Source organism: Oryctolagus cuniculus, chromosome 10 (genome assembly GCF_051225735.1).
Source record: "Oryctolagus cuniculus isolate XC-2025 breed Fujian yellow rabbit chromosome 10, ASM5122573v1, whole genome shotgun sequence".
NCBI lineage: Eukaryota > Metazoa > Chordata > Mammalia > Lagomorpha > Leporidae > Oryctolagus > Oryctolagus cuniculus.
Window position 1 is genome coordinate 44,052,953 of NC_142876.1, and position 20,359 is coordinate 44,073,311.

Genomic DNA, 20,359 nt, shown 5'->3' on the forward strand with positions numbered 1-20,359 from the left:
GAAATGGTTCTGATGTATACCATAGACTTAATAAAGTTTTATGAATAAAACATTTAAATCAAAAGCACATAGTACATTAGGGATAACATTGTGGCACATGGTTAGCATTCAATAGCAGTTTACAAGAGAGTTGGGAAGTTTATTCATTAATCATTCATTCAACTGCACAACTTGCACTGAACACATTTCTTCATGCCAAGCACTGTGTAAGACACAGAGGAAAACAATGAACAAGACCCGAGATCTGATTATGAGGCCATAAGGTTTTAAAAAGTAGTTTTTCAAAGAACAGTTTTATAGAACCATTAATTCTGAGGAAAACTATGCCTATGAAAACACAGTGGTAATCACTAAAACTTGTTTTTGAAAGATCAATAAGCAGTTAATTCAAAAGTATTCCCAGATAGCAACTAGCCAAAAAGGTATATGTGTGGATTGATTTATGATCCATGCACAGTATTCACATCCGAAACTATGTGTATCAGATATTATGGGTATATGTAGAAACAAGTACATGCCAAAAATTGTTTTAAAAGTGACTTAAGGGGCCAGTGCTGTGGTGTGACAGGTTAAGCGGCTGCCTGCAAGGCCACCATCCCATAGGCACCCAGTTCAGCTGCTCCACTTCCATTCCAGCTCCCTGCCACGCATCTGGGAAAGCAATGGAAGATATCTCATGTGGGAGACCTGGATGAAGGTCCTGGCTCCTGGCTCCTGGCTTCGGCTTGGCCCAGCCCTGGCCCTTGTGGCCATTTTGGGAGTGAACCAGCAGATGGAAGATCTCTCTCTCTCTCTCCCTCTCTTTCTCTTTCTGTAACTCTGACTTCCAAATAAATTAATAACTTAAAAAAAACTTAAAAACAAGGAAATTAATCTGAACATAATTAAACATTTCCTGGACTCAATTTCATTCAGAAAAATGATAATTCCTTAATCCTTTCATTGACCTAGGCAAATGACAGCAGCCCTCTCTAAAAACATTCTTTGTTCTAAGATAGGTGCAGGCATTTGGGTTTAAGCAATTTTTCTTGTTGCATTCAAAGACAAGATTCAAAGGATATCAGACACCAAGAAAAATCAGCCATTAAAAAGAGCCAGGAGAAATAAAATCATGGAAACAGCAATTTTTCTTTAAGAAACTCACAATGCAGTTTAAACATTCAAAGTACTGGTACTCTTAATAAATCTGAGAATGATATCTTCTATGAATATAAAATATCTGATATAACTGATATTTATTATATTTTATAACCCATTATTTAGCTCAAAGAAACTTTCTTCTTATTCAGGAGACACATACAGAAAGAAGAGCAAAATAAGCCAAACAGAATAGTCAATCAGGCAATAACTGTACCAGCAATACATGAGTATATAAGTGGCAGAATACTCCTACAAGACAGAATCAAGCCAGACACTTTAATGATTTAGGGGCTGACATCATATGCCATAAATGATACTCACCCTTCACAGAACTGAACATGCCACAAACTTCCCACAGTGTTCACAAATGATGTACGGACAGTTTGGCTTGCACTGGACAGGACACTGAAGCTTTACAAGTAACTAGGAAGAACCTTCTATACGCCGAAGATACAGCTACAGAAATCCCTTCCTCACACTCAATTTATCAGCCAGGCCCATTTAGTTATATTAATACCCCTGGATAGCTATAAATGTATCTCTTCAAATACAGATGTGAAAGGAAGAAACTCAAAACAAGCTCTCACTCTCTTTTTCTATATATATATGTATAAACACAAAAAGATTAATATATCATATATACATATATACTTATATATATAAGTATACATATACTTATATATACATATCTTATATATCTTAGGATATATATTAATTATTTTATATACATTTCTATATAAAGAAATATATGTATTTAGTAGGAGACACATATAATTCTCCAGGCACCAGCATTTAATCACCTAACCCCTCCAGAATCAATAAGGATTTCTTTCTCAGACTGATGCAGAGTAATAACAGTATAAGCTGCTTGCATGGGAGAAGAAATGTTAGAGGCTATTTCTTTTCTACTGGTACAACACCTGTGATCTTTTCACACTGCAACATCTGCACAGAAACAAAGAAATCGACCTAGAAAATGAGGAATGGAAAAAGTGAACAGGAAGGCTATCAGCCAAAGGTTGGCATGGGCCCAGGGTAAGCACTCCATTCCAGGCATCATTACTACTTTGTACTTCCACATGTAAAATATTTTTTTAAAGATTTATTTATTTATTTATTTCAAAGTCAAAGTTACACAGAGAGAGGAGAGGCAGAGAGAGAGCAAGCCACATATAAAATATTAATTCCAGGGGCCAGTGTGTGGCTTAGCAGGTTAAGCCACTGCCCACGATGCCAACATCTCATTCATGTACCAGTTCCAGTCCTGGCTGCTCCACTTCCAATCCAGCTTCCTGCTAATGCACCTGGGGAGGCAGCAGAAGATGGTCTGAGTACTTGTGTCCCTGCCACCCATGTGAGATAACCCGGATGGAGTTCATGGCTCTTGGCTTCAGTTCGGCCCAACCCTTGCTGCTGCAGGCATCGAGGGGAGTAAACCAGCAGATGGAAAATATCTTTCCCTCTACCTCTGTCCCTCTCTCTCCCTTTCTCTCTCTCTCTGCCTTTAAAATAAATAAATATTTTAAAGAAAATCAAGTCCAGTGTAAAATACAGGAGAGTTAGGTATCCAGGTGGCTTTGAGAAATGACAAGGCTTTTAAAGACAAGGCAGAATGGATTTTCTGGTATCACTGAAAATGTAATATTTCTTTCAAAAGCATGGCTGCGTAGTTCTTACATATAAAGCACAGGCTACATAAATCAAACAGAAAATTGGCTAGTTAAGATGAGTAATTGGGGGAATACCACTAATTTTGTTTTTATTTGAGAGGGAGTTTGTTTTTATTATGAGAGCACACTCTTTTTCCAAATGTTATCTCTGTATTATGAAATATTTCTCTCATAATGCAAGAGGAGAAACCCCACTTAACTGGGCCACTTTATCTCCACTTAAAAAGAAAACTCTCCTTTCTTCCATGACTTTAGACTGTTAAAACTGACCAAAATCCATTTATACAAGAATAAAGTTCACAGTTCAAGGGGAAATATGTATGAAAAAGGGGTCCTTAATGGATAAAAGAAATAGAAAATAGTATCTATAAGTAATGTTTCAAAGAGTTGGGATAAGTCATTTGGAACACATAAGAAGAAGGGGGTGGGGACTAGATGCTGACCAGCTGTTCTCCATCTTCAGGCAGAGAAAAAAGAGGAAATAGGTTTAATTAAAAGCACAAAAGATTTCCACATAAGGATAAAATTCTCTGCTACAAAGGTTATCAGAAACAGAGAGACAAATATAAGGAGACAGTGAGATTTCTGTTCCTGTAGACACGGATTATTAGAATAATGTCTAAAGGAACTGACTGGTTTAAGTAAAATTTTAGCTGGAATGAGACGGGATTCAGGGCTGCATAAGCTTTTGAAGTCCCACATATTTCTGGGGAACTGTGAAATCTGTGGGCGGGGATGAAAGGTGGGAGAATGAAAAAGAGTGGGCAGAGGAAGTTTTATATCCTGCCAATGGTCATTACTGACTGTGAAGAGTATTCTCTTTCCTCTGCATTTTCTTCCATGTGTAGCTAAAACAACATAATTTGCACATATTTAGGTTTTGCTAGGCCACCAATGAAGAGCAGGTGGCTCCTCCTCCAGCTAACTAAACTAAAATGCAGAGGTACTGAATGGAAGACAAATTAACTTAACCCAAGGAAATCAGGGGACTGGTAGAGACACTAAAGGCATTTCCTTCCCTTACCTATGAGATTCTTAGGAATGGCTGCCAGGTGGAAATTGATCATATGACCTCGTCTTCCTCCACAAACCCTCTAAAGACAGAATCCTCTTCCCCTTAAACACACACACCACACACACACACACACACACCCCATCCTGTTTAAAATCACCCTGGAGCATTCACAAGCAAGCTCCTGAAAAACCTCCAGCAAAATAAGTCCATAAGAAAAGAGACAGTAAATTGTGTACAACATCCTCAAACATTACCCAAATCACTCCCCTCACAACTCCACCTTTACCCACATTTTCCTTCCCTTTCCTCTTGAGTAATCTGTCCTACCAACTCCTTGTGTGACTGCTCCCCGAGGATGCTAAGCCCTCATTAGTGCATGCCTCACTTTCTCTACAAAGCTCCTCATCTGCAGTCTGCATGTAATTGATGTCTCAACAGAGATCCACACACTTCAGGCCACCTTAAAGCACTTTTCACTTTGGATAAAAGACCCCTTCAACTGTGGCCTCTGAGCCAATGAAAACAAAGAGTCAGCTGAATAATGTTTCATTAAGTTAACACAAGCCTGCCAAGAATCACACAATCAGAAACCCACTTATAAAACTGGCCATAAAGAATAATGAAAAAGGGTCATATAAAATTCTTCCAATAATGGAGTCATTATTTACCCTGGGATCTAAGGTTTGAAATATAGGATATGTATTCTCTCTGTATTTTTTACCTAAACAGAGACTTTTAAAATGCTAATTCCCTTGCTAGAGTGCTGCTTCCTCCCTGAAAGCCATTAGGGTTAACAGCAAGCAGAACCTTTATGATCTCTGTGGATAAAAAATTGTACATTCTCCAGTTTCCTCATTTAAAAAATAGGATGACTGCTGTTGATTTTAAGCTTGAAATATACAAAAGGCCACAAAAAAGGGAAAACTCATTTTTTTCTTGTTAATAATAATGTATAAATTGAGGATGAAGAGGATGAAGAGCGTCTTCTGACAGCATCATTTTATATAAAATATGTAGGGGTTCTGCAAACCAACAATGCATTGTAAGTCAACTCAATACGTGTATGGAAACTCATGATATACCAATGTATTATGCACAGAAAACAACTCAGACAAACATACCTATAAATCTCTGACTAAAACAGGCCATAAAATTCACAATATTTTTGTGGGTGACACAGATCTATACTTATATAGGTACAAATGGTCATGGGTTGTCAACACAGATACATCAAGTGATTCACCTAAATCGCTCCTTGATCTCCAGAGCTTAGCTTGTAAAATTTAAACAGCTTACTTTTTAAAGTCTTTATTTCTAATACTTAGTAACCTGAGAAACTGTTCAAAAGTCAAGGAAACCTACACATAACCATAGTTCTATGTCTTGTAAATTCCACAATCTATAATATACCACTTGGTAAAAATAATAACCCTACATTGTAAAATGTCTCAACAGAACCTTCAAATAAAATACTGTGGCAAAGCATCTGTCATTTAAAAAATAGCTCTGTTTCCCTGGCCGACTGATGTCCAGAAAAGGAGTAAAGCATTGCTATCATTATCTTAACTCTCCCCAGGACCTCCTGTGTTAATAACTGGAATCAGCCTACTAGGATTCCTTCCCTGTTAGTTTTTGTAAAATGCTTTCTTCTCAAATACTTCTCTACTTGCCCCCCCCCCCCAATGGTGCAACAAATGTCAATTAATCTGCATTCATTTGAAATAACTCTAGGGTAGAGGAGGCTTATTCGTTCTATTATTGTATCAGTTGATGGCGATTGTTCACCTCCACACTTCCCATTCTTTCACCCCAAAGGAGGAGTAAGAGAGGGAAATAAAGATGGAAAAACAGATGGCCAGCCCCTCCCCTCCTCCCTCCTTTTCACTCCCCCTCCCTTTCTCTCCCTCACACCCACACAGCCACACATGTGCCCCACCTTCTCATTCTCATCAGATTTTTCAAGTATATTTGTACAGCTGTAAGAAATATGGGAAGTATATGCATTCTAACTTTGGTTTAAGTGTGTACTGGAAACAGAAGGCAAGGAAATCACCTAGAGCAGGTCAGTTTCCTGGCATTTAGTGTTGATTGTAAGAAATTCTATGACAACCATTCCATAACCTGCTGTGCCAAGGATTCCTCTCTGTCAAAGTCTCAGCGTATGATGAGAAAAGATTTAAACTCATGTTATACAGGTAAATTCTATCAACAACCACTGTCTATTAAGTGTTCCCAGGGGTTCCAGGCAAAGTTTCAGAATGGTCATAACATGGCTTTTGGGGTCACACCCATACCAGGACCAGCAGCTTGGGTGAGACACTAAAACCTGTTTCCTCACTAATCAAAATAAAATAAAATAAAATAATTAAAAGTATATAAATATTGCCTACTTCACAGGAATGTTGTGAAAATTACAGAGCTTTCATGTAAATACTTTACAAAAGCTGAACATTGTAAGCACTCAATATATTTTCAGTATCAAGGTTTGAAAATATATCTGAGAGCTGTACTCTGAGGGATATAATACACACACAGGTAGGAAACATACTCGTCCTACAAAGGCAACTGCGGTTTGCAGAAAGATGCAAAATTGGGCAAGTCAAGGAATACTCAAGGAAATAAGCTATTTACTATTCTTTGGGTGATTCCCCAAAGCAATTTTCCTAATGCAACTTCAAAGAAGAGTCCAGGAAATCTAATTTTAGTCCCATTAGCTGGATATGTGTGGGTATGAGTTATTTTGTGAAGTACCTATTCACATTTCAAATTAGAGGAGTTTGCTTACCCCTGCTTTGGTTTAATTATTGGCTGAGTGCTCACCCTATCTCCCACTTCTTCCAAACTACAAAAACCCTCCCTCTGTTTCCTCTGGAATTCAGGATTAGTTGCTAGCAAAATCTGCAACTTTCCTGTGCTCTTTGAACCTGCCTTTCAGATCCTGATGGACAAAGCCTGGCTCTCTTATGGACACTATCTCCCTTGGAATCCTCTCAAGACTTTTCTCTTCTACAGCTTTCCAACCACTGGCCTGGAACTGGGAGAGGTGACCTATTTTCCTCATTGTTCCTTCCAGAGCACTCTCCCTCCCTTTTCCTTAGATACCTCCAACCCTGAATATCATGCCATCAGCAGTACATTAGAAACCATTCTTCCTCCTTACTGTCTTTGCCAACTTCTGGAACATTCTCCATTTTTTGAACACTGTAGATCCTAAACATCACACCTTGTTCTTGGCAGACCTATCATAATTTTCTGTTTAATATTAATGCACGTGACCCAAATACCTTGTGCCATGGTCACCACCAGCCCTTGAAACACACTTGTCAAGTAAGAACAGCACTTTCCTCCAGGTAGACTCAGGCCCATCCCCTGGCACAGGGGTTGGAAAGCGCAGGATAGTTAACTCCATCCACTGCCAGCCAGCCAACTGGAGAGTAAAAACACAGCTTTTTCTTTCATGACAGCCTTATCCTAGGCCTCTTCTTTCCTCTCATCTCAGACCCGCACTCCACAATATTGTTCTAAACCCAATGTCATCACCTATGCTTCTAGGTAATAGGACTTCACACCATTCCTTCACACAGGTGTTTTATTTCCACATCTGCTTAAATTCTGTGGACATTTACTTTAATTGCCTCTTGAAATTCAACTTCTTTGTCCTTTTGTTGCTATATTGTTTGCATTTGGAAAAAAGACAACTCTACTGAAATCTAACTGTGTGTGTGCTCTGCACTTTCATGCTTGTCTTGAACACAACTGGAGAAAGCAGTACATTCACGCTGACCAGTTTCATGATAAATTCAGGACTAATGACATGATTTATGTGGTCAGACTCTCTCAGACATTTTCCTCCTTAAATCTGCAAAAATATCTCCTATTCTCACTCTCACTTCATAATCCTTTTCATGATTTTCATGAGAAAAAAATAAGTAATAAGAAGCAAAATTTTCCACATGCTCACCTACCTTCACTTTTACAATACCCTTTTTCTACTTTTCCTCCTTGACAGTAGCTGCCTGCACCCTTGCTAAGACCAATCTTTTCAACTATTGAATGGGTCCCATTCCTTCTGATCTGATCAAACATATGCAACAGGGCAACCCTCCCAATCATCAACTTCTCCTCAACTACAATTTTGCCATTGGTAATCAATCATTCCAAAATTTATTTCTTACTTTAAAATATGTATTGATTCCACCTTTCCCTCAGGTATTTTCCAACTTCTTCTCTTTACCACACAACAATTTTTTATTAAACATGTCTATATTTATTTGAAAGGCAGGGTTATAGATAGAGAGAGAGAGAGAGAAAGAGAGACAGAGAGCAAGAGAGACAGAGACAGAGAGAGAATTTCCATGTGCTGGTTCACTCCCCATATGGCTGCAATGGCCAGGCCTGGACCAGGCTAAATCCACAAGCTGAAACTCCATCTGGTCTCCCGTGTGGATGTCAGGGGCCCAAGCACTTGGGTCATCTTCTACTGCTTTCCCAGGCACATTAACAGTGAACTAAATTGGAAGTGGAGCAGCCAGAACTGGAATCACAGACAGCAGCTTAACCAGCTACGCTACAAAGCTGCCCCTCAAAAATTCTTAAAAGAATTGCTTACAATTCTGATCTCCAGTTTCTCTCATAGAATCCTCTTGACCTCATTTCATTCAGACCTGTGGTATTACCGTTCCACAAAAACTGTCATGGTCAAGTTCATTAGTATCCTCAACAAAGCTAAATCCAGTACTAATTCCTTAACCTTTATCATAACCTGACATTCCAGAAGCATTGACATGAGTCACTTCCTCCACAGAAGCACTTTCTTCACTTGGTTTTCAGCATAGAAAACATGTTCTCACATCCATTTATCCTCTGTTTCCTATAATCTCTCCAGCCTCTTGTAGTTCAAGTGCCCATCAGCTCAGCCTTTGGGTCTCATGTCTTTTCTACAGCAGTACTTCAATTTGTTTATGCAAAATGTAATTAAAGGACAAGAATATTTTGGCACAGACAACTTGAAGTCCATATATCAGGAAGTCTTCAAAAAGTTCATGGGGGACACATATTATGGAAAAACTATACATGGATTTTAAAAGCTGTTTGCTCTAAAATAAGCTTATATTTAACCCTAATTTTCCACAAACTTTGTGAAATACCTCCATGTTGACCTTCAGTTCCTGGCTTCTCTTATTCAGTTCATGTCTTTGATGCTATCTATGAACTGGCGACTTCCAAGTGTGTATCTCCAGAAAGACCTCTCCTTTGAATTTCGGACATATAAATTCAATTAACATACCCATCTGGTTGTTGAAAAGGAGTCCCATACTCAGTGTGTCCAAAATTGAGCTTCTGATCCACAACCCAGTTTCCTCAAACTGCTTCTCTTGCAGATTCTTCTAGTTAAGCTAAAAACAATGCTATTCTTCTACTAACCTGCCAACTTTGAAGCAATTCCCAACGACTTTATCTCCTATCCACATTTATCTGTCAGCAGATCTAGATGGTTCTACCTTCATGTATATCCAGAAGCTAATCAATTTGCATGACATCCACTGCTGTTCCTGCATCACCTCTCCTCTAGAGTGCAGGAAGAGGTTTCTAACTGGTCTCCCTGTTTTTTATTCTTGTTCCTGTATTGTCCTTTTTATTTAGTGATTCTGCTAAAACTAAAGTATAAATCAGGTCATTATCTCATTAGCTCAAAACTCTACAAAGCAAGAGCCAGTACAAAATACAAAATACTCCAAGATGCAAAACGTTTTGAGAGCCACTGTGAGCATACAAATGGAAAGATGATTAAACTCACAAGATAAGTCACAGTCAAAATGCAGGTGCACTAAAAATATTTCATAACATTACCCCTAGGATGTGTACGTAAGTGTACTTGAAATGTGAATGAATTTTGTGTTTAGACTTGGGTGCCATTTCCAACATCTCATTACATAATATAAATACTCCAAAATCTGAAGAAAATACAAAATCTGAAATACTTCTGGCCCCAAGCATTTCAGGTAACACTCAACCTGTTTCAAGGCCTATATAATCTGGCCCCCATTACTTCTCTGGCTTTGCATCTCATTATGCATTCCCTTGTTCACTCCATCCTCCTACCCACACTGCTCTTAGTGTTTCTAGAACATTCTACTCTCCTGCCTCAAAATCTTTTTAAGTTCTGTTCCCCCTACCTTGAACTCACTCCTCTTTAAATACCTGCTCTTGCATTCCACTCAGGTATTTTTTCAAAATAACCCTGTCCTTCCCTCTTCCCCCTTTTTTATTTTGGCTCATATTACTTGTCACCAATGAATAAGCTATAAATATTTTAAATATTTACTTTGCTTATTGTCTTTCTCTCAAAAAGCATCAGCTTCATGAAGATTTGGTTTTTGTTTATTTGTTTTTACTCCTGTAACTGCGATGTCAAGAACAAGGCCTGGCACACAGTAGAAGCTACATGTAAATGCTGAGAGCTCAGGAGCACTCACAGAACAGAAACGACATCACCAAGTCTCACCTTCTCCCAAAAGAGAAGAAGATGCCCTATTCACCAGCCCTTCTTGAATACCAGAAATTCCTGTGTGCTGCTGCCTTGTCCCCACTCTAACCAAAAAGACTTGCAAAGATTCATAGCATGACAGTAGTTACTGTGTGTGTGTTGGGGGAAGGGGGTGGTGAGTTTCCAAAGGCATAGAAATAGGGACAGCAAGTCAAATGTAAGATGATAAAAGCAGCCCATAAAACAGTCTGCAACTGTTTGCTAAGAATCTATCTGTGTTTCCTAAGTTACCTTCACAACCTCTGCTGCAGATCAGATAGAAACTAAAGCAGTATGGGTCTTTCGGGGCCTATCAGACTGCACACCAGTCTAAAGGGCAGGAGTGTTCAGTCAGCATGCAGAGCACACACACGGACCCTGATGGCCATTAATAAAATGAATGGCTTTGGGTTATTACTGACATATGATATTTCTGTAAGGAGTCTTTAAGGTTTGTTTGTTTAAAGGTAATTTACTGATTCCTAGGAGTCCACTGACTGAAACTTTAATTATACAGTCTTCCTCCCAGATCATGATACGGGTCCATTTGTGGGACCAGTGGGTAGGGCAGGAGAAAGTGCAGCAGCCTTTGTGGGACAAATATTTGCCAGAACTGCAGGATAGAATGACAGATACCAGAGGATGATAATGTAACTGTCGTGAGAAAGATAAATATGGATTAACACAGATGGAATTCAGAGGTGGAAAACGTCCCCCTTGGGATTCTGGAAGGGTCACTCACTCATCAAAATGTTTAACAAGAAAGTATCATATTCGGCCCTTATTTCACTGTGAAGAATGATAACATTAAGCTTAATTTACAGAGGACAAGCCAAGGTTCAAAGCTATTATAAAACTCCTGTGATCACAGAAAAGATCATTGCAATCAGAAATGAAGGGCTGGCATTCTCAGTCGTCCCATGGGAATGGAACCTCTAGTGCCTCCAGCAACCCTCCAACATCGGAGAAATACACTGAGGCTGCTAATACAAAAAATGCTCATAGAAATACATACTGGGCAAACAAAACACAAAGAGCTATGTTCTGTCATAGTCAATAACCGTTTTAACTCAACACTAATGATAAATCTTAGAAAATGGTGAAAACGCAGACAGAATATTACAAGGCTGAGAGACTCAGTTAGTGGATTACTGGAATCCTACAACACTTAGGAGAACGGGGTTTATTTTTTGAGACTGGTCACACTCACCTCCATTTTCCTCTCCATTGGCATTTGCCTCAGCCATTTCTGTGCCATCCAACTCAGATTCACAGACTAAATCCAAAGCTCCATCCACTGAGCAAGAGGATTCCTCTTTCTATATTAGTTTAAAAAGGATGATTTATGGAGATATATTAGTACCAGAAAACATTCAAAATACTTTCAGAAATCTAAAGTATTACCATTGCTATTTGTGATTTACAATTTCAATACTGATTTACTTTGTAATATAAAAATCAACCCCCCCAAAAAAAAATCTGGGGAAAGGCCATTGTCAAAGGGTTTTTTTTTTTATAATCTTTCAAAATCCACACCAAAAATAATTCATTTTGAAATTGTTGTTCCCCCCCTTTTTTAAAAACTTTTTCTTTATGTAAATAAATTGCATGAATGAGAGAGCAGAATTTTGATCAGTAAATTAAACACTCATCTAGGTATAAAATGCTAAAAAAAAAAAAAAAAGTAAAGCAAGCAAGCAAGTCTTTTGATTAAGCTGTGTTATTTTTTGAATCCCCACAAGGACAAGAATAATTTTGCCCAGAATAATTTTGGCCATTTAAAAAAAAAATCTTCCCAAAGGAAATTAAGACACTTCAAATATAAATCCTTCATTTAGTAAAACAGTGACTTATTTTTAATAATATATTGAATTCACTTTTTCCAAGTTATACTCCCATTGTAGAACATAAGCTTTTGATCTATAGAATTCTGCAATATAGGTGGCATTTCTGCTAAACGGACATGGACATTCATCTAAAACAGTTAAGATTCAAGTTATTAGAAGTTTGCATTTTATTTCTCCATTCTTTTCAAATAACAGATATGCATTCCTAGAAAAAACTTCCTTGAGATCATTTGTTTTAGAATTGAATACTTTATTTAAATCCATACATGTTCAAGCAGAATAAAATTTTTATTTTTAAAAAGTTAGAAAGGCATGCAGGTATGAAGCTTCCATATCAACATATGGTCATTAAGTCCAAGAGTTTATGGCAACTGTGATCATATTAAACTCCTGGCTGATGATCCATGACACTCCTCTGCAAATATTTTAAAGAATCAAGAATTTTAAAGAAGCCACAACTATTTTCCATGACCATATGTTATGGAGTGAAACCACAGATATGCTTTTCTTAAAGAAAAATGCTATTGTTTATTCTTAATATGAAATCATTTTTCTGACATCTGAAAACATTTAAAAGGCAAAGGGGTCATTCTTCTACCCTTCACCCAAAACTAATTTTGTTTACCTTCACATGTCTGAAAAAATGTATGATACACAGGCATAACTTAACACACATAGTATGCACAACAGTCCAACTTACTTTGAGAGCATAGAGGCCTGACTTTCCAGGGATTTTGAAGAATGTTCCATCCCCTATTCGAGTGTTAGTGTGAAGCATTGCATTCAGACAGGCTAATGGAGAGGTTCCACTAGAAAATAAAAGTGTGCAAAAATGAAGCAGTCTGAGATGCAGCTTCTGTGGCAAAACTGTTCCCCAAGTCTTCATAAAAAAAAAAAAAAAAAGACTTCCTTGCATGCCTTTTTAAAATATCCTCCCAACCCCGAAACATCTACATTACAATAACGAGCCAGTCCAGTTTCACTGAAGTTAATCAGATGCATCAGTCTTATAGGCTTCAGGCAAGAAGTCTACTGAATTAAAATTATGCTTTTATTCATAAAGCAACTGACACTGTATTTTAAAGAAACCAAAGCATTTATGTGATGCTATTTTATAAATAATACCATGAAGCTTTGGATTTTAAATTTTACAGACAACTTCATGGTTGCACTTGAGTGATCAAAAAAAAAAAAAAAAAAAAAAAAGACCAAGTTCAAGGGTAGCTCCATCCCATAGGTTAAAAAGCAACAAAAGAAAGGTTTAAAAGCACCAAAAGAACAATAAGAAACCAGGGAAGAACTGATTTGAAATTATAAGCATCTAAGTCTTAGGGCTGCATTTCTTACATGACCAAATAAGAGTCTGTATCTGTGTTTCTATCTCATATAGCTTCTACAATGACATTCTTATCTCAGTTAGAGATGTCAAATAAAGAAGTATGTGTCTGGGAATTCTGCCCAGTTAATAATTATGTTCTACAGTAAGGATGCAAGTGACTGAATTAAGAAGTCATTTTTTGAAGAAATCAAATACCATTAAAATAATGATTAAAAATACCAAACCATAAAGCACAAACTTTATTGGAATATATACACTTGGGAAGATGTTTATGAAATGTGACAAATATGTATTTATTTCCTGGAGCAGATTTTATACCATGTTTTATGTCTTACTTGCAAATCAATATTTTTTGCAAGCTACAATTTTTGCTTTCATTCAGTTATGTTTCCATATATATTGTACTTGTTAATACACTACAAGATCAATATTTGGTCACATGGATTTTCCTTAGAAGCCCTAGCCTCACCCCACATACCTCTTGGGAGTTATGAGTATTTATTCCAAAATATTCTGGGTCAAAAAAGTCTTTAAGAAATTATACTTTCAAACTCTCAATTTCTGGGATAAAAACACAACTTTCTGTTACTAAATTAAGAATTTCCTAAAATTTGTGATTATCCAACCTGTCACTTACTATGAAAACTCACCAACAGAGCTAAGCAATCAAATTTTCTGAGTTGTAAGAAGAAACTTTCGCAAGTCAACATGCATATGCATTGTGGTCCTAAAGGCTTATAGTATTACAATAATATGAACACTCTTTATTATTTTAGGAAGCTGCTTGTCTATGCTAACATATAAATATGGATCCACTAGTTCTGATGGGAAATAGCAATCCTAATGCAAATACAATCCTAATACAAAAAAAAAAACCCTAATAAAAATCCTAATAATGCAGCTGTAACACTAAAGTTCACACAGTTATATGCTGTCTGCTTATGTAATATCTTTCCTCATGAAGCTGCTACAAGCCTACAAACCTCATTTCATTATTTTCCCTCACAAATGATTTTTGCTTATATTTGAAGTGGCCCAGGCACACCCATAAAGTAAAATTTATTCATCTCTGCAGAATGAATTCCAGATAAATAATGCATCAGAGGTTATACTGAATTCTGAAAAATATGTTATTTTTACGGTATACCCTTCAGACAAAAGCACAGAAAATTTGAAGCTGGGATGATTATGCCAGATTCTGGAGTTTTAATTTAGTGAAACTGTCAGAAATACAGACTTTCCATAGGGACTTGGCAAAAAGATGTTAACATGACAAGTAAAACAGAATCTAATATATAAAAATGACATAATGTAGACTTTCAAAAATATAGCTTAATAAAATTGCTCACCTAACATGAAACCTCACAGTATTCTCTCTGCTGTTGGGTCCTAAGATCTTAAGGCACACAATTCAGGATTCAGATTTAGAATTTTAAAGAGGGAAAGGCATTTGGCACTGTGATTAAAATGGCACTTGGGAGGCCCTCTTCCCATAACTGAGGGCCTAGGTTCCAGTTCCTTCCAGCTTCCCACTAATGCACACCCTGGGACACAGCAATGAAGGATTCCGTAGTGTGTCCCTGCCACCCACAAGGAATACTTATGTTTAGTTCCCAGCTTTCAGGCATTTGGGGAGTGAGGCAATGGATGGGAGCTCTCTCTGTATGTCTCTCAAAAAATAAAATAACTAATTAAAAAAGGTTAGAGGCATTGCTTTAAAAAAAAAAGACATTAAAGAATAATACAGATTTAAAGGCAACTAAGAAATAGTGAACAAATATAACACCACTATAATTTATATTTTCTATGGTACAATAACCTAGACAATAAATCTGCTATTAAATAGCAGTTTAAAGACACTAGCAGTTTAAAGGCTAGCATTGTGGCACAGTGGGTAAAGTGCTGCCTGAAAAACTGGCATCCCCTAGGGGCTCTGGTTCCTATCCTGGCTACTTCATTTTCAATCCAGATCCTTGCTAATGGCCCAGGAAAATCAGCAGAAGATGGCCCAAGTGTTTACACTCTTACTACCCACGTGGGAGACCCTGATGAAGCTCCTGGATCCTGGCTTCAGCCTGGCCCAGCACTGGCCATTGTGGCCAATTAGCGAGCAAACCAGTGGATGGAAGTTAACTCTCTCTCTCTCTCTCTCCCTCCCTGATTTTCAAAATAAATAAATAATCTTTTTTTAGAAAAGATGTTTGCTGCAAACATATATGATGAGTACCCAGTACCCTACAAATAATCTCTATTGAATATGATAATTAAATCATACTGTTTAACTCAATAAGCTCAAGAACTACTACAGAAAAATTCAGAAATATGTAATTCATATCATATGACAGTACATTTCCCAAAGTCTCAGTGCCTACTGGAATTTCCCCAAATCTTTTCCCAGAGCAATCATATAAAATTTGTTTTATTTCAAAACTATATATTGGCAAAGAATTAGAAAATATTTTGCAATCAAATGAATTTTATGCATCAAAATCACTCAATTAGTCACTTCGTTTTAAGCATATCACTTAGATTTTTTAGGAGAAAGAGTCTAATTATTCTGATCCATTTTAAGAACAACACAAAAATTAGCAACAATAGAATTTAAGTGCTTAATAAAAGGTAACATTCAATGTGGAATAAGGAACATACACTTTTAAAATCTATATCATTTACTTATTGCTATTATTCTCATTAATGCCATAAAGTTTAGAAAACTTAGACTGCTTTTCCTGAAGTCATGTCTCAGTTAATTGCTACTGAATAGGAATACATAAAATACTTATTTAACATTATTTTTATATTTAGAAAAAAATAGAATGGGAAAATATATAAATCTGCCTATCTATTTGAATTTAACACACAATGATTATCTGAAGGTAAGAGAGACGATTACACAAATATGATCTAATCTGTATTCTGAGATATCATGAACACATTATAGGTAACAATTCTTAATTTTAATTTCTTAAAAACTATTTTCTTCAGTTAATGCACAAGTTAATCACATCAATCAGAACTAAAAAATTTAAAATTCGATAACAGAATATGTATATGTGTATATGAAGCCATAAAACATCAACAATTTAATAAAATCTCTGAAATTTCAAGTTACTTACTTTCTAATCAGATGAACGGGAAGAACCATGACATCCCGAATTATACAAGGAAAACAAAAGGAAGGAAGAAATAAAAGTTAGTTTTATAGCTTAAAACACAAGTTTCCATCTTACCATTTCCATAAATTTGACAATGTACAGTGAACACGCCAAAGTCTTAGATTTGGTTGCCTATGAGCAGGTGAAGAGGAAAGAACTGGGGCTTTGGGCTAAAAGGCAACCTGATTTTCTTCTGTAATTCTTCTGTAATGCTTTCATTTTGTTCCCATTGCACATGTATTCCATGTTTACATACAATTAGAAGTAAATAAGCAGGACAATATCTGCCCCAAATTCTCTTCATTCTTCCATTCCTTATAATCAGGCCCTTTCCTATGCACCTGCCATTGTAGATATACAGCTTATTCTACTTGTTTGTTTTTTTCCCCGCTAGACTATAAGGTTGTGGAACCCTTCTGGTTTGTTTTCATTTCCCACAACCCCTGAAGCAGAACAGGGGTGGAATTTGGAGGCAGGGGAGCAGTCATAATTGAAACTGTCTAGACATCAAAGAACCCCCAGAGATGCTATGCACAGTCCCAGTGCTGTGTGAAATACACAAAACCATTCCTTTATATTATCAAATTGCTGATGCAACACATAGAATTTTGCTATTAGTGAATACATAGTGGAAGGAATGGTTAGCCTATTTGAATAATTTTAAAGTCACTGGAAGACTACCTGGGGAAGGCTATAGGAAGACTATTTGCAAAGATAATAACATAATCAAGGGCCTCTGTTCCTTTATATAAAATAATAGTACTTTGTAAGACAATATTTAAGTAACTCAAATCTTAACTTAATAAAAATTCTAGATGAAAACTATTTCTTGTAAAAATGCTAAATCTCACTTTTCAAATACAAAAGCATCAAAAATTAATTTGCATAAATAGAAGTCTAAAGACAAATTCAACAAGGCATTAGTAAGCACTATGATAACTGCTATTAATATAAACAGTGGTATGTTTATTCTTCTATCAAAAACAGTTATAGCTTTTTTCAAGTATTACCTTTCAAAACAGTTTTAATTATAAAGGATATATTTTTAAGAGTAAACTACACAGGCCACTGGGGTGCTGGTAAGATTTCAGATCTTCACACAGTATATATTGATTCACTTTGTGAAAATTAAATTGTACAATAGAATCAGTGCACTTATCGTCCTATATGTTACATTTCACAAGAAATGTTCTTAAAATGTAAAAATTTGTATTCTTGGATTATTTATCTATTTTTATTTCTAATGACCATGTCCATACTAATGGAGGAGAATAAACCATTTTTACCAGTTAAAAAGGATGACTCCTAAACATATATAGTTACAGAACCTGTATCAGCTGAAAAAATCAATAACCTAGATGGTTTAAACACTACCCTAGAAAACTGAGGCAAAACTAAGTTTTTATCTACTAGAAACATTACTGCTAGTGAAGAATTCTATATGGGCGCCGGGTTCTAGTCCCGGTTGCTCCTCTTCCAGTCCAGCTCTCTGCTGTGGCCCGGGAAGGCAGTGGAAGATGGCCCAAGTGTTTGGGCCCTGCACCCACATGGGAGACCAGGAGGAAGCACCTGACTCCTGTCTTCGGATTGGCGCAGCATGACAGCCATGGCGGCCATTTGGGGAGTGAACCAACAGAAGGAAGACCTTTTTCTCTGTCTCTCTCTGTCTAACTCTGCCTGTCAAATTAAAAAAAAAAAAATTGAAAATAAAATGCTAAAATTTGGAGTTCTTTTAGTTCTCTGAATAAGACATGAATGCATGCAATATATATATATGCAATTATAGTTGTATATTATCTAAATTCTAGCACAAAACATTAACCAAAAAATGTACACAAAAAATACCCACATTAACTTCATGGCACCTCTAAGATTACTGATGAAATTTTTAATAAGCACTGACATGTGGGGAATAACAGAGATTAGAAAAATATAAAAATAAATAACAACAACCCAGCAATCCAGACAAGGAATGGGTAATATTTAAAAGAGAGATACTTTATAAATTTCTATGTGAAGATATCTACATGATTTTCAATACTCAACATGTCTCTATGGTATAGTCAGAAATGTAATTCATATTTAAAGGAAAGATAATTTGCAAATTTCTTTGTGAAGATATCTATGTGATTTTCAATATTCAACGTATCTCTAAGGTAAAGAAAGAAATATAGTTCTGAAACCCTTTTATCTGGTGGAAAAATTCATACAAGAAATAATTACCAAATAATATGTCATGAAATTCAATTCTCAATTTAAAGAAAGAATTTCAGACTCCAAACTTTAATGTGTATCTCTGATTGGCTTGAATACTATAAAAGAAATTCTTCCTAAAAAATAAAGTCATTTGAACTTAGACCTTTTATCTACTTTATAGAAACTACCATGCTACCACTAGAAAGACTAAAGTGATTTATCAGCCATACCCAGTAACCTGACCTTGTGTTTTAGAAGGCAAAAATTCCAACACATTAATACAAAGTCAAAAACATGGTTAGTATTATCTTAAAATAGGCTCTATAAGGAAACTATGGAATAGCTGTTTAGAAGTATAAACTGAAACATAAAATCTATTTTATAATTTTCAAAGACCTTCAATTAAAATAGGTGGTGAGGTGATTGTCTTTAATTATAGAAATAAAGTAAAGAATTATCACAAAATAACTTTAGAAAGTTCATTAATTAATATTTTACTTACATATTAAAGCTCAAATTATCTATTGAGTGGCATACCTTTTGACATGACAGTATTTGACAGATTTATTCTAACCTTCCCCAATCGAAATGATCTCTATTATTCTCCATTTGAAGAATGGAGAATCTTTTAAAGCCTAATTCAATTATTGGGATAGCAGGCTCTTAAAGGAAGGGAGCATGCCATTTACATTTTAATTTTATATCCCTGACAGCATTATAGAAATTCTTGAACTAAAGGGGAAAAAAGAATGTGCCACATATATAGATATTGGCAACTGTACCTCTACATACAGCTATGTATTATGTGACACATGTATTACTCTGTCTATATGATGAAAGGGAGGAAAGTATAATGAACAAGACTGAGGGTGTGGGAGCCAGTTAGCCCGAGTTCAGCTGATGTCAGACTATTCACCGCCTGCATCGCATCACACTCAGTCTCACATTCATCAGATACAAAACACGGATAACGAAGTCAGTGTGTCATAGAGGGCTAAGCTTTTATAACCGTGTTGGCATGTTGTAAGTGTTCAACAACTGTGAGCTATTATTATTATTCTCATCACTACTCAAAGTAACCAACATCTACCAAGAATGGTAAATGAAAAGTAATTATTATTTCATACCTCATTTAAAGAATCGGTTCAGGCAATACATTGTTTAATGTCTAACAGCGTTTTCTTCTCATTGGCAAAAATGGCTGAAGACATGGGCATATGTACTGTATTCCTAAATGACTGTCTTCACATGTGTAGCATGTTAAAAAATCAATACCTTATTCAGTAAGGGTTGAATAACAGCAGCACACAGAATGGAAGAGAATAATAGCCACACATATCTATTATTACAGTTACCATTTATTGAGCATCTATAATGTGCCTGGGCTTTCAAAACTCTTATCTGCCTTCCTTACAGCTTTCATAAAATGTAGGCATGAGTCCCAGTTTTATAAATGTGTCTGAATCTTGAA

The 20,359-nt window shown here is 36.3% G+C and overlaps 1 protein-coding gene across 1 annotated transcript in view; it reads right to left on the bottom strand.

Annotated features, from left to right (window-relative positions):
* The window catches only part of ASXL3 (ASXL transcriptional regulator 3), a 118,002-nt gene extending 104,995 nt beyond the window's left edge, over positions 1–13,007 (bottom strand). Inside the window, exons 1-2 of the mRNA XM_051851304.3 lie at positions 12,899–13,007; positions 11,562–11,670 (exon numbers count right to left, since the gene is read on the bottom strand). Of these exons, the coding sequence (XP_051707264.3) occupies positions 11,562–11,670; positions 12,899–12,976 (187 nt within the window). The 5' untranslated portion in view covers positions 12,977–13,007. The remainder of the gene's footprint in view (positions 1–11,561; positions 11,671–12,898) is intronic.
* Between the last annotated feature and the right edge of the window lie 7,352 nt (positions 13,008–20,359).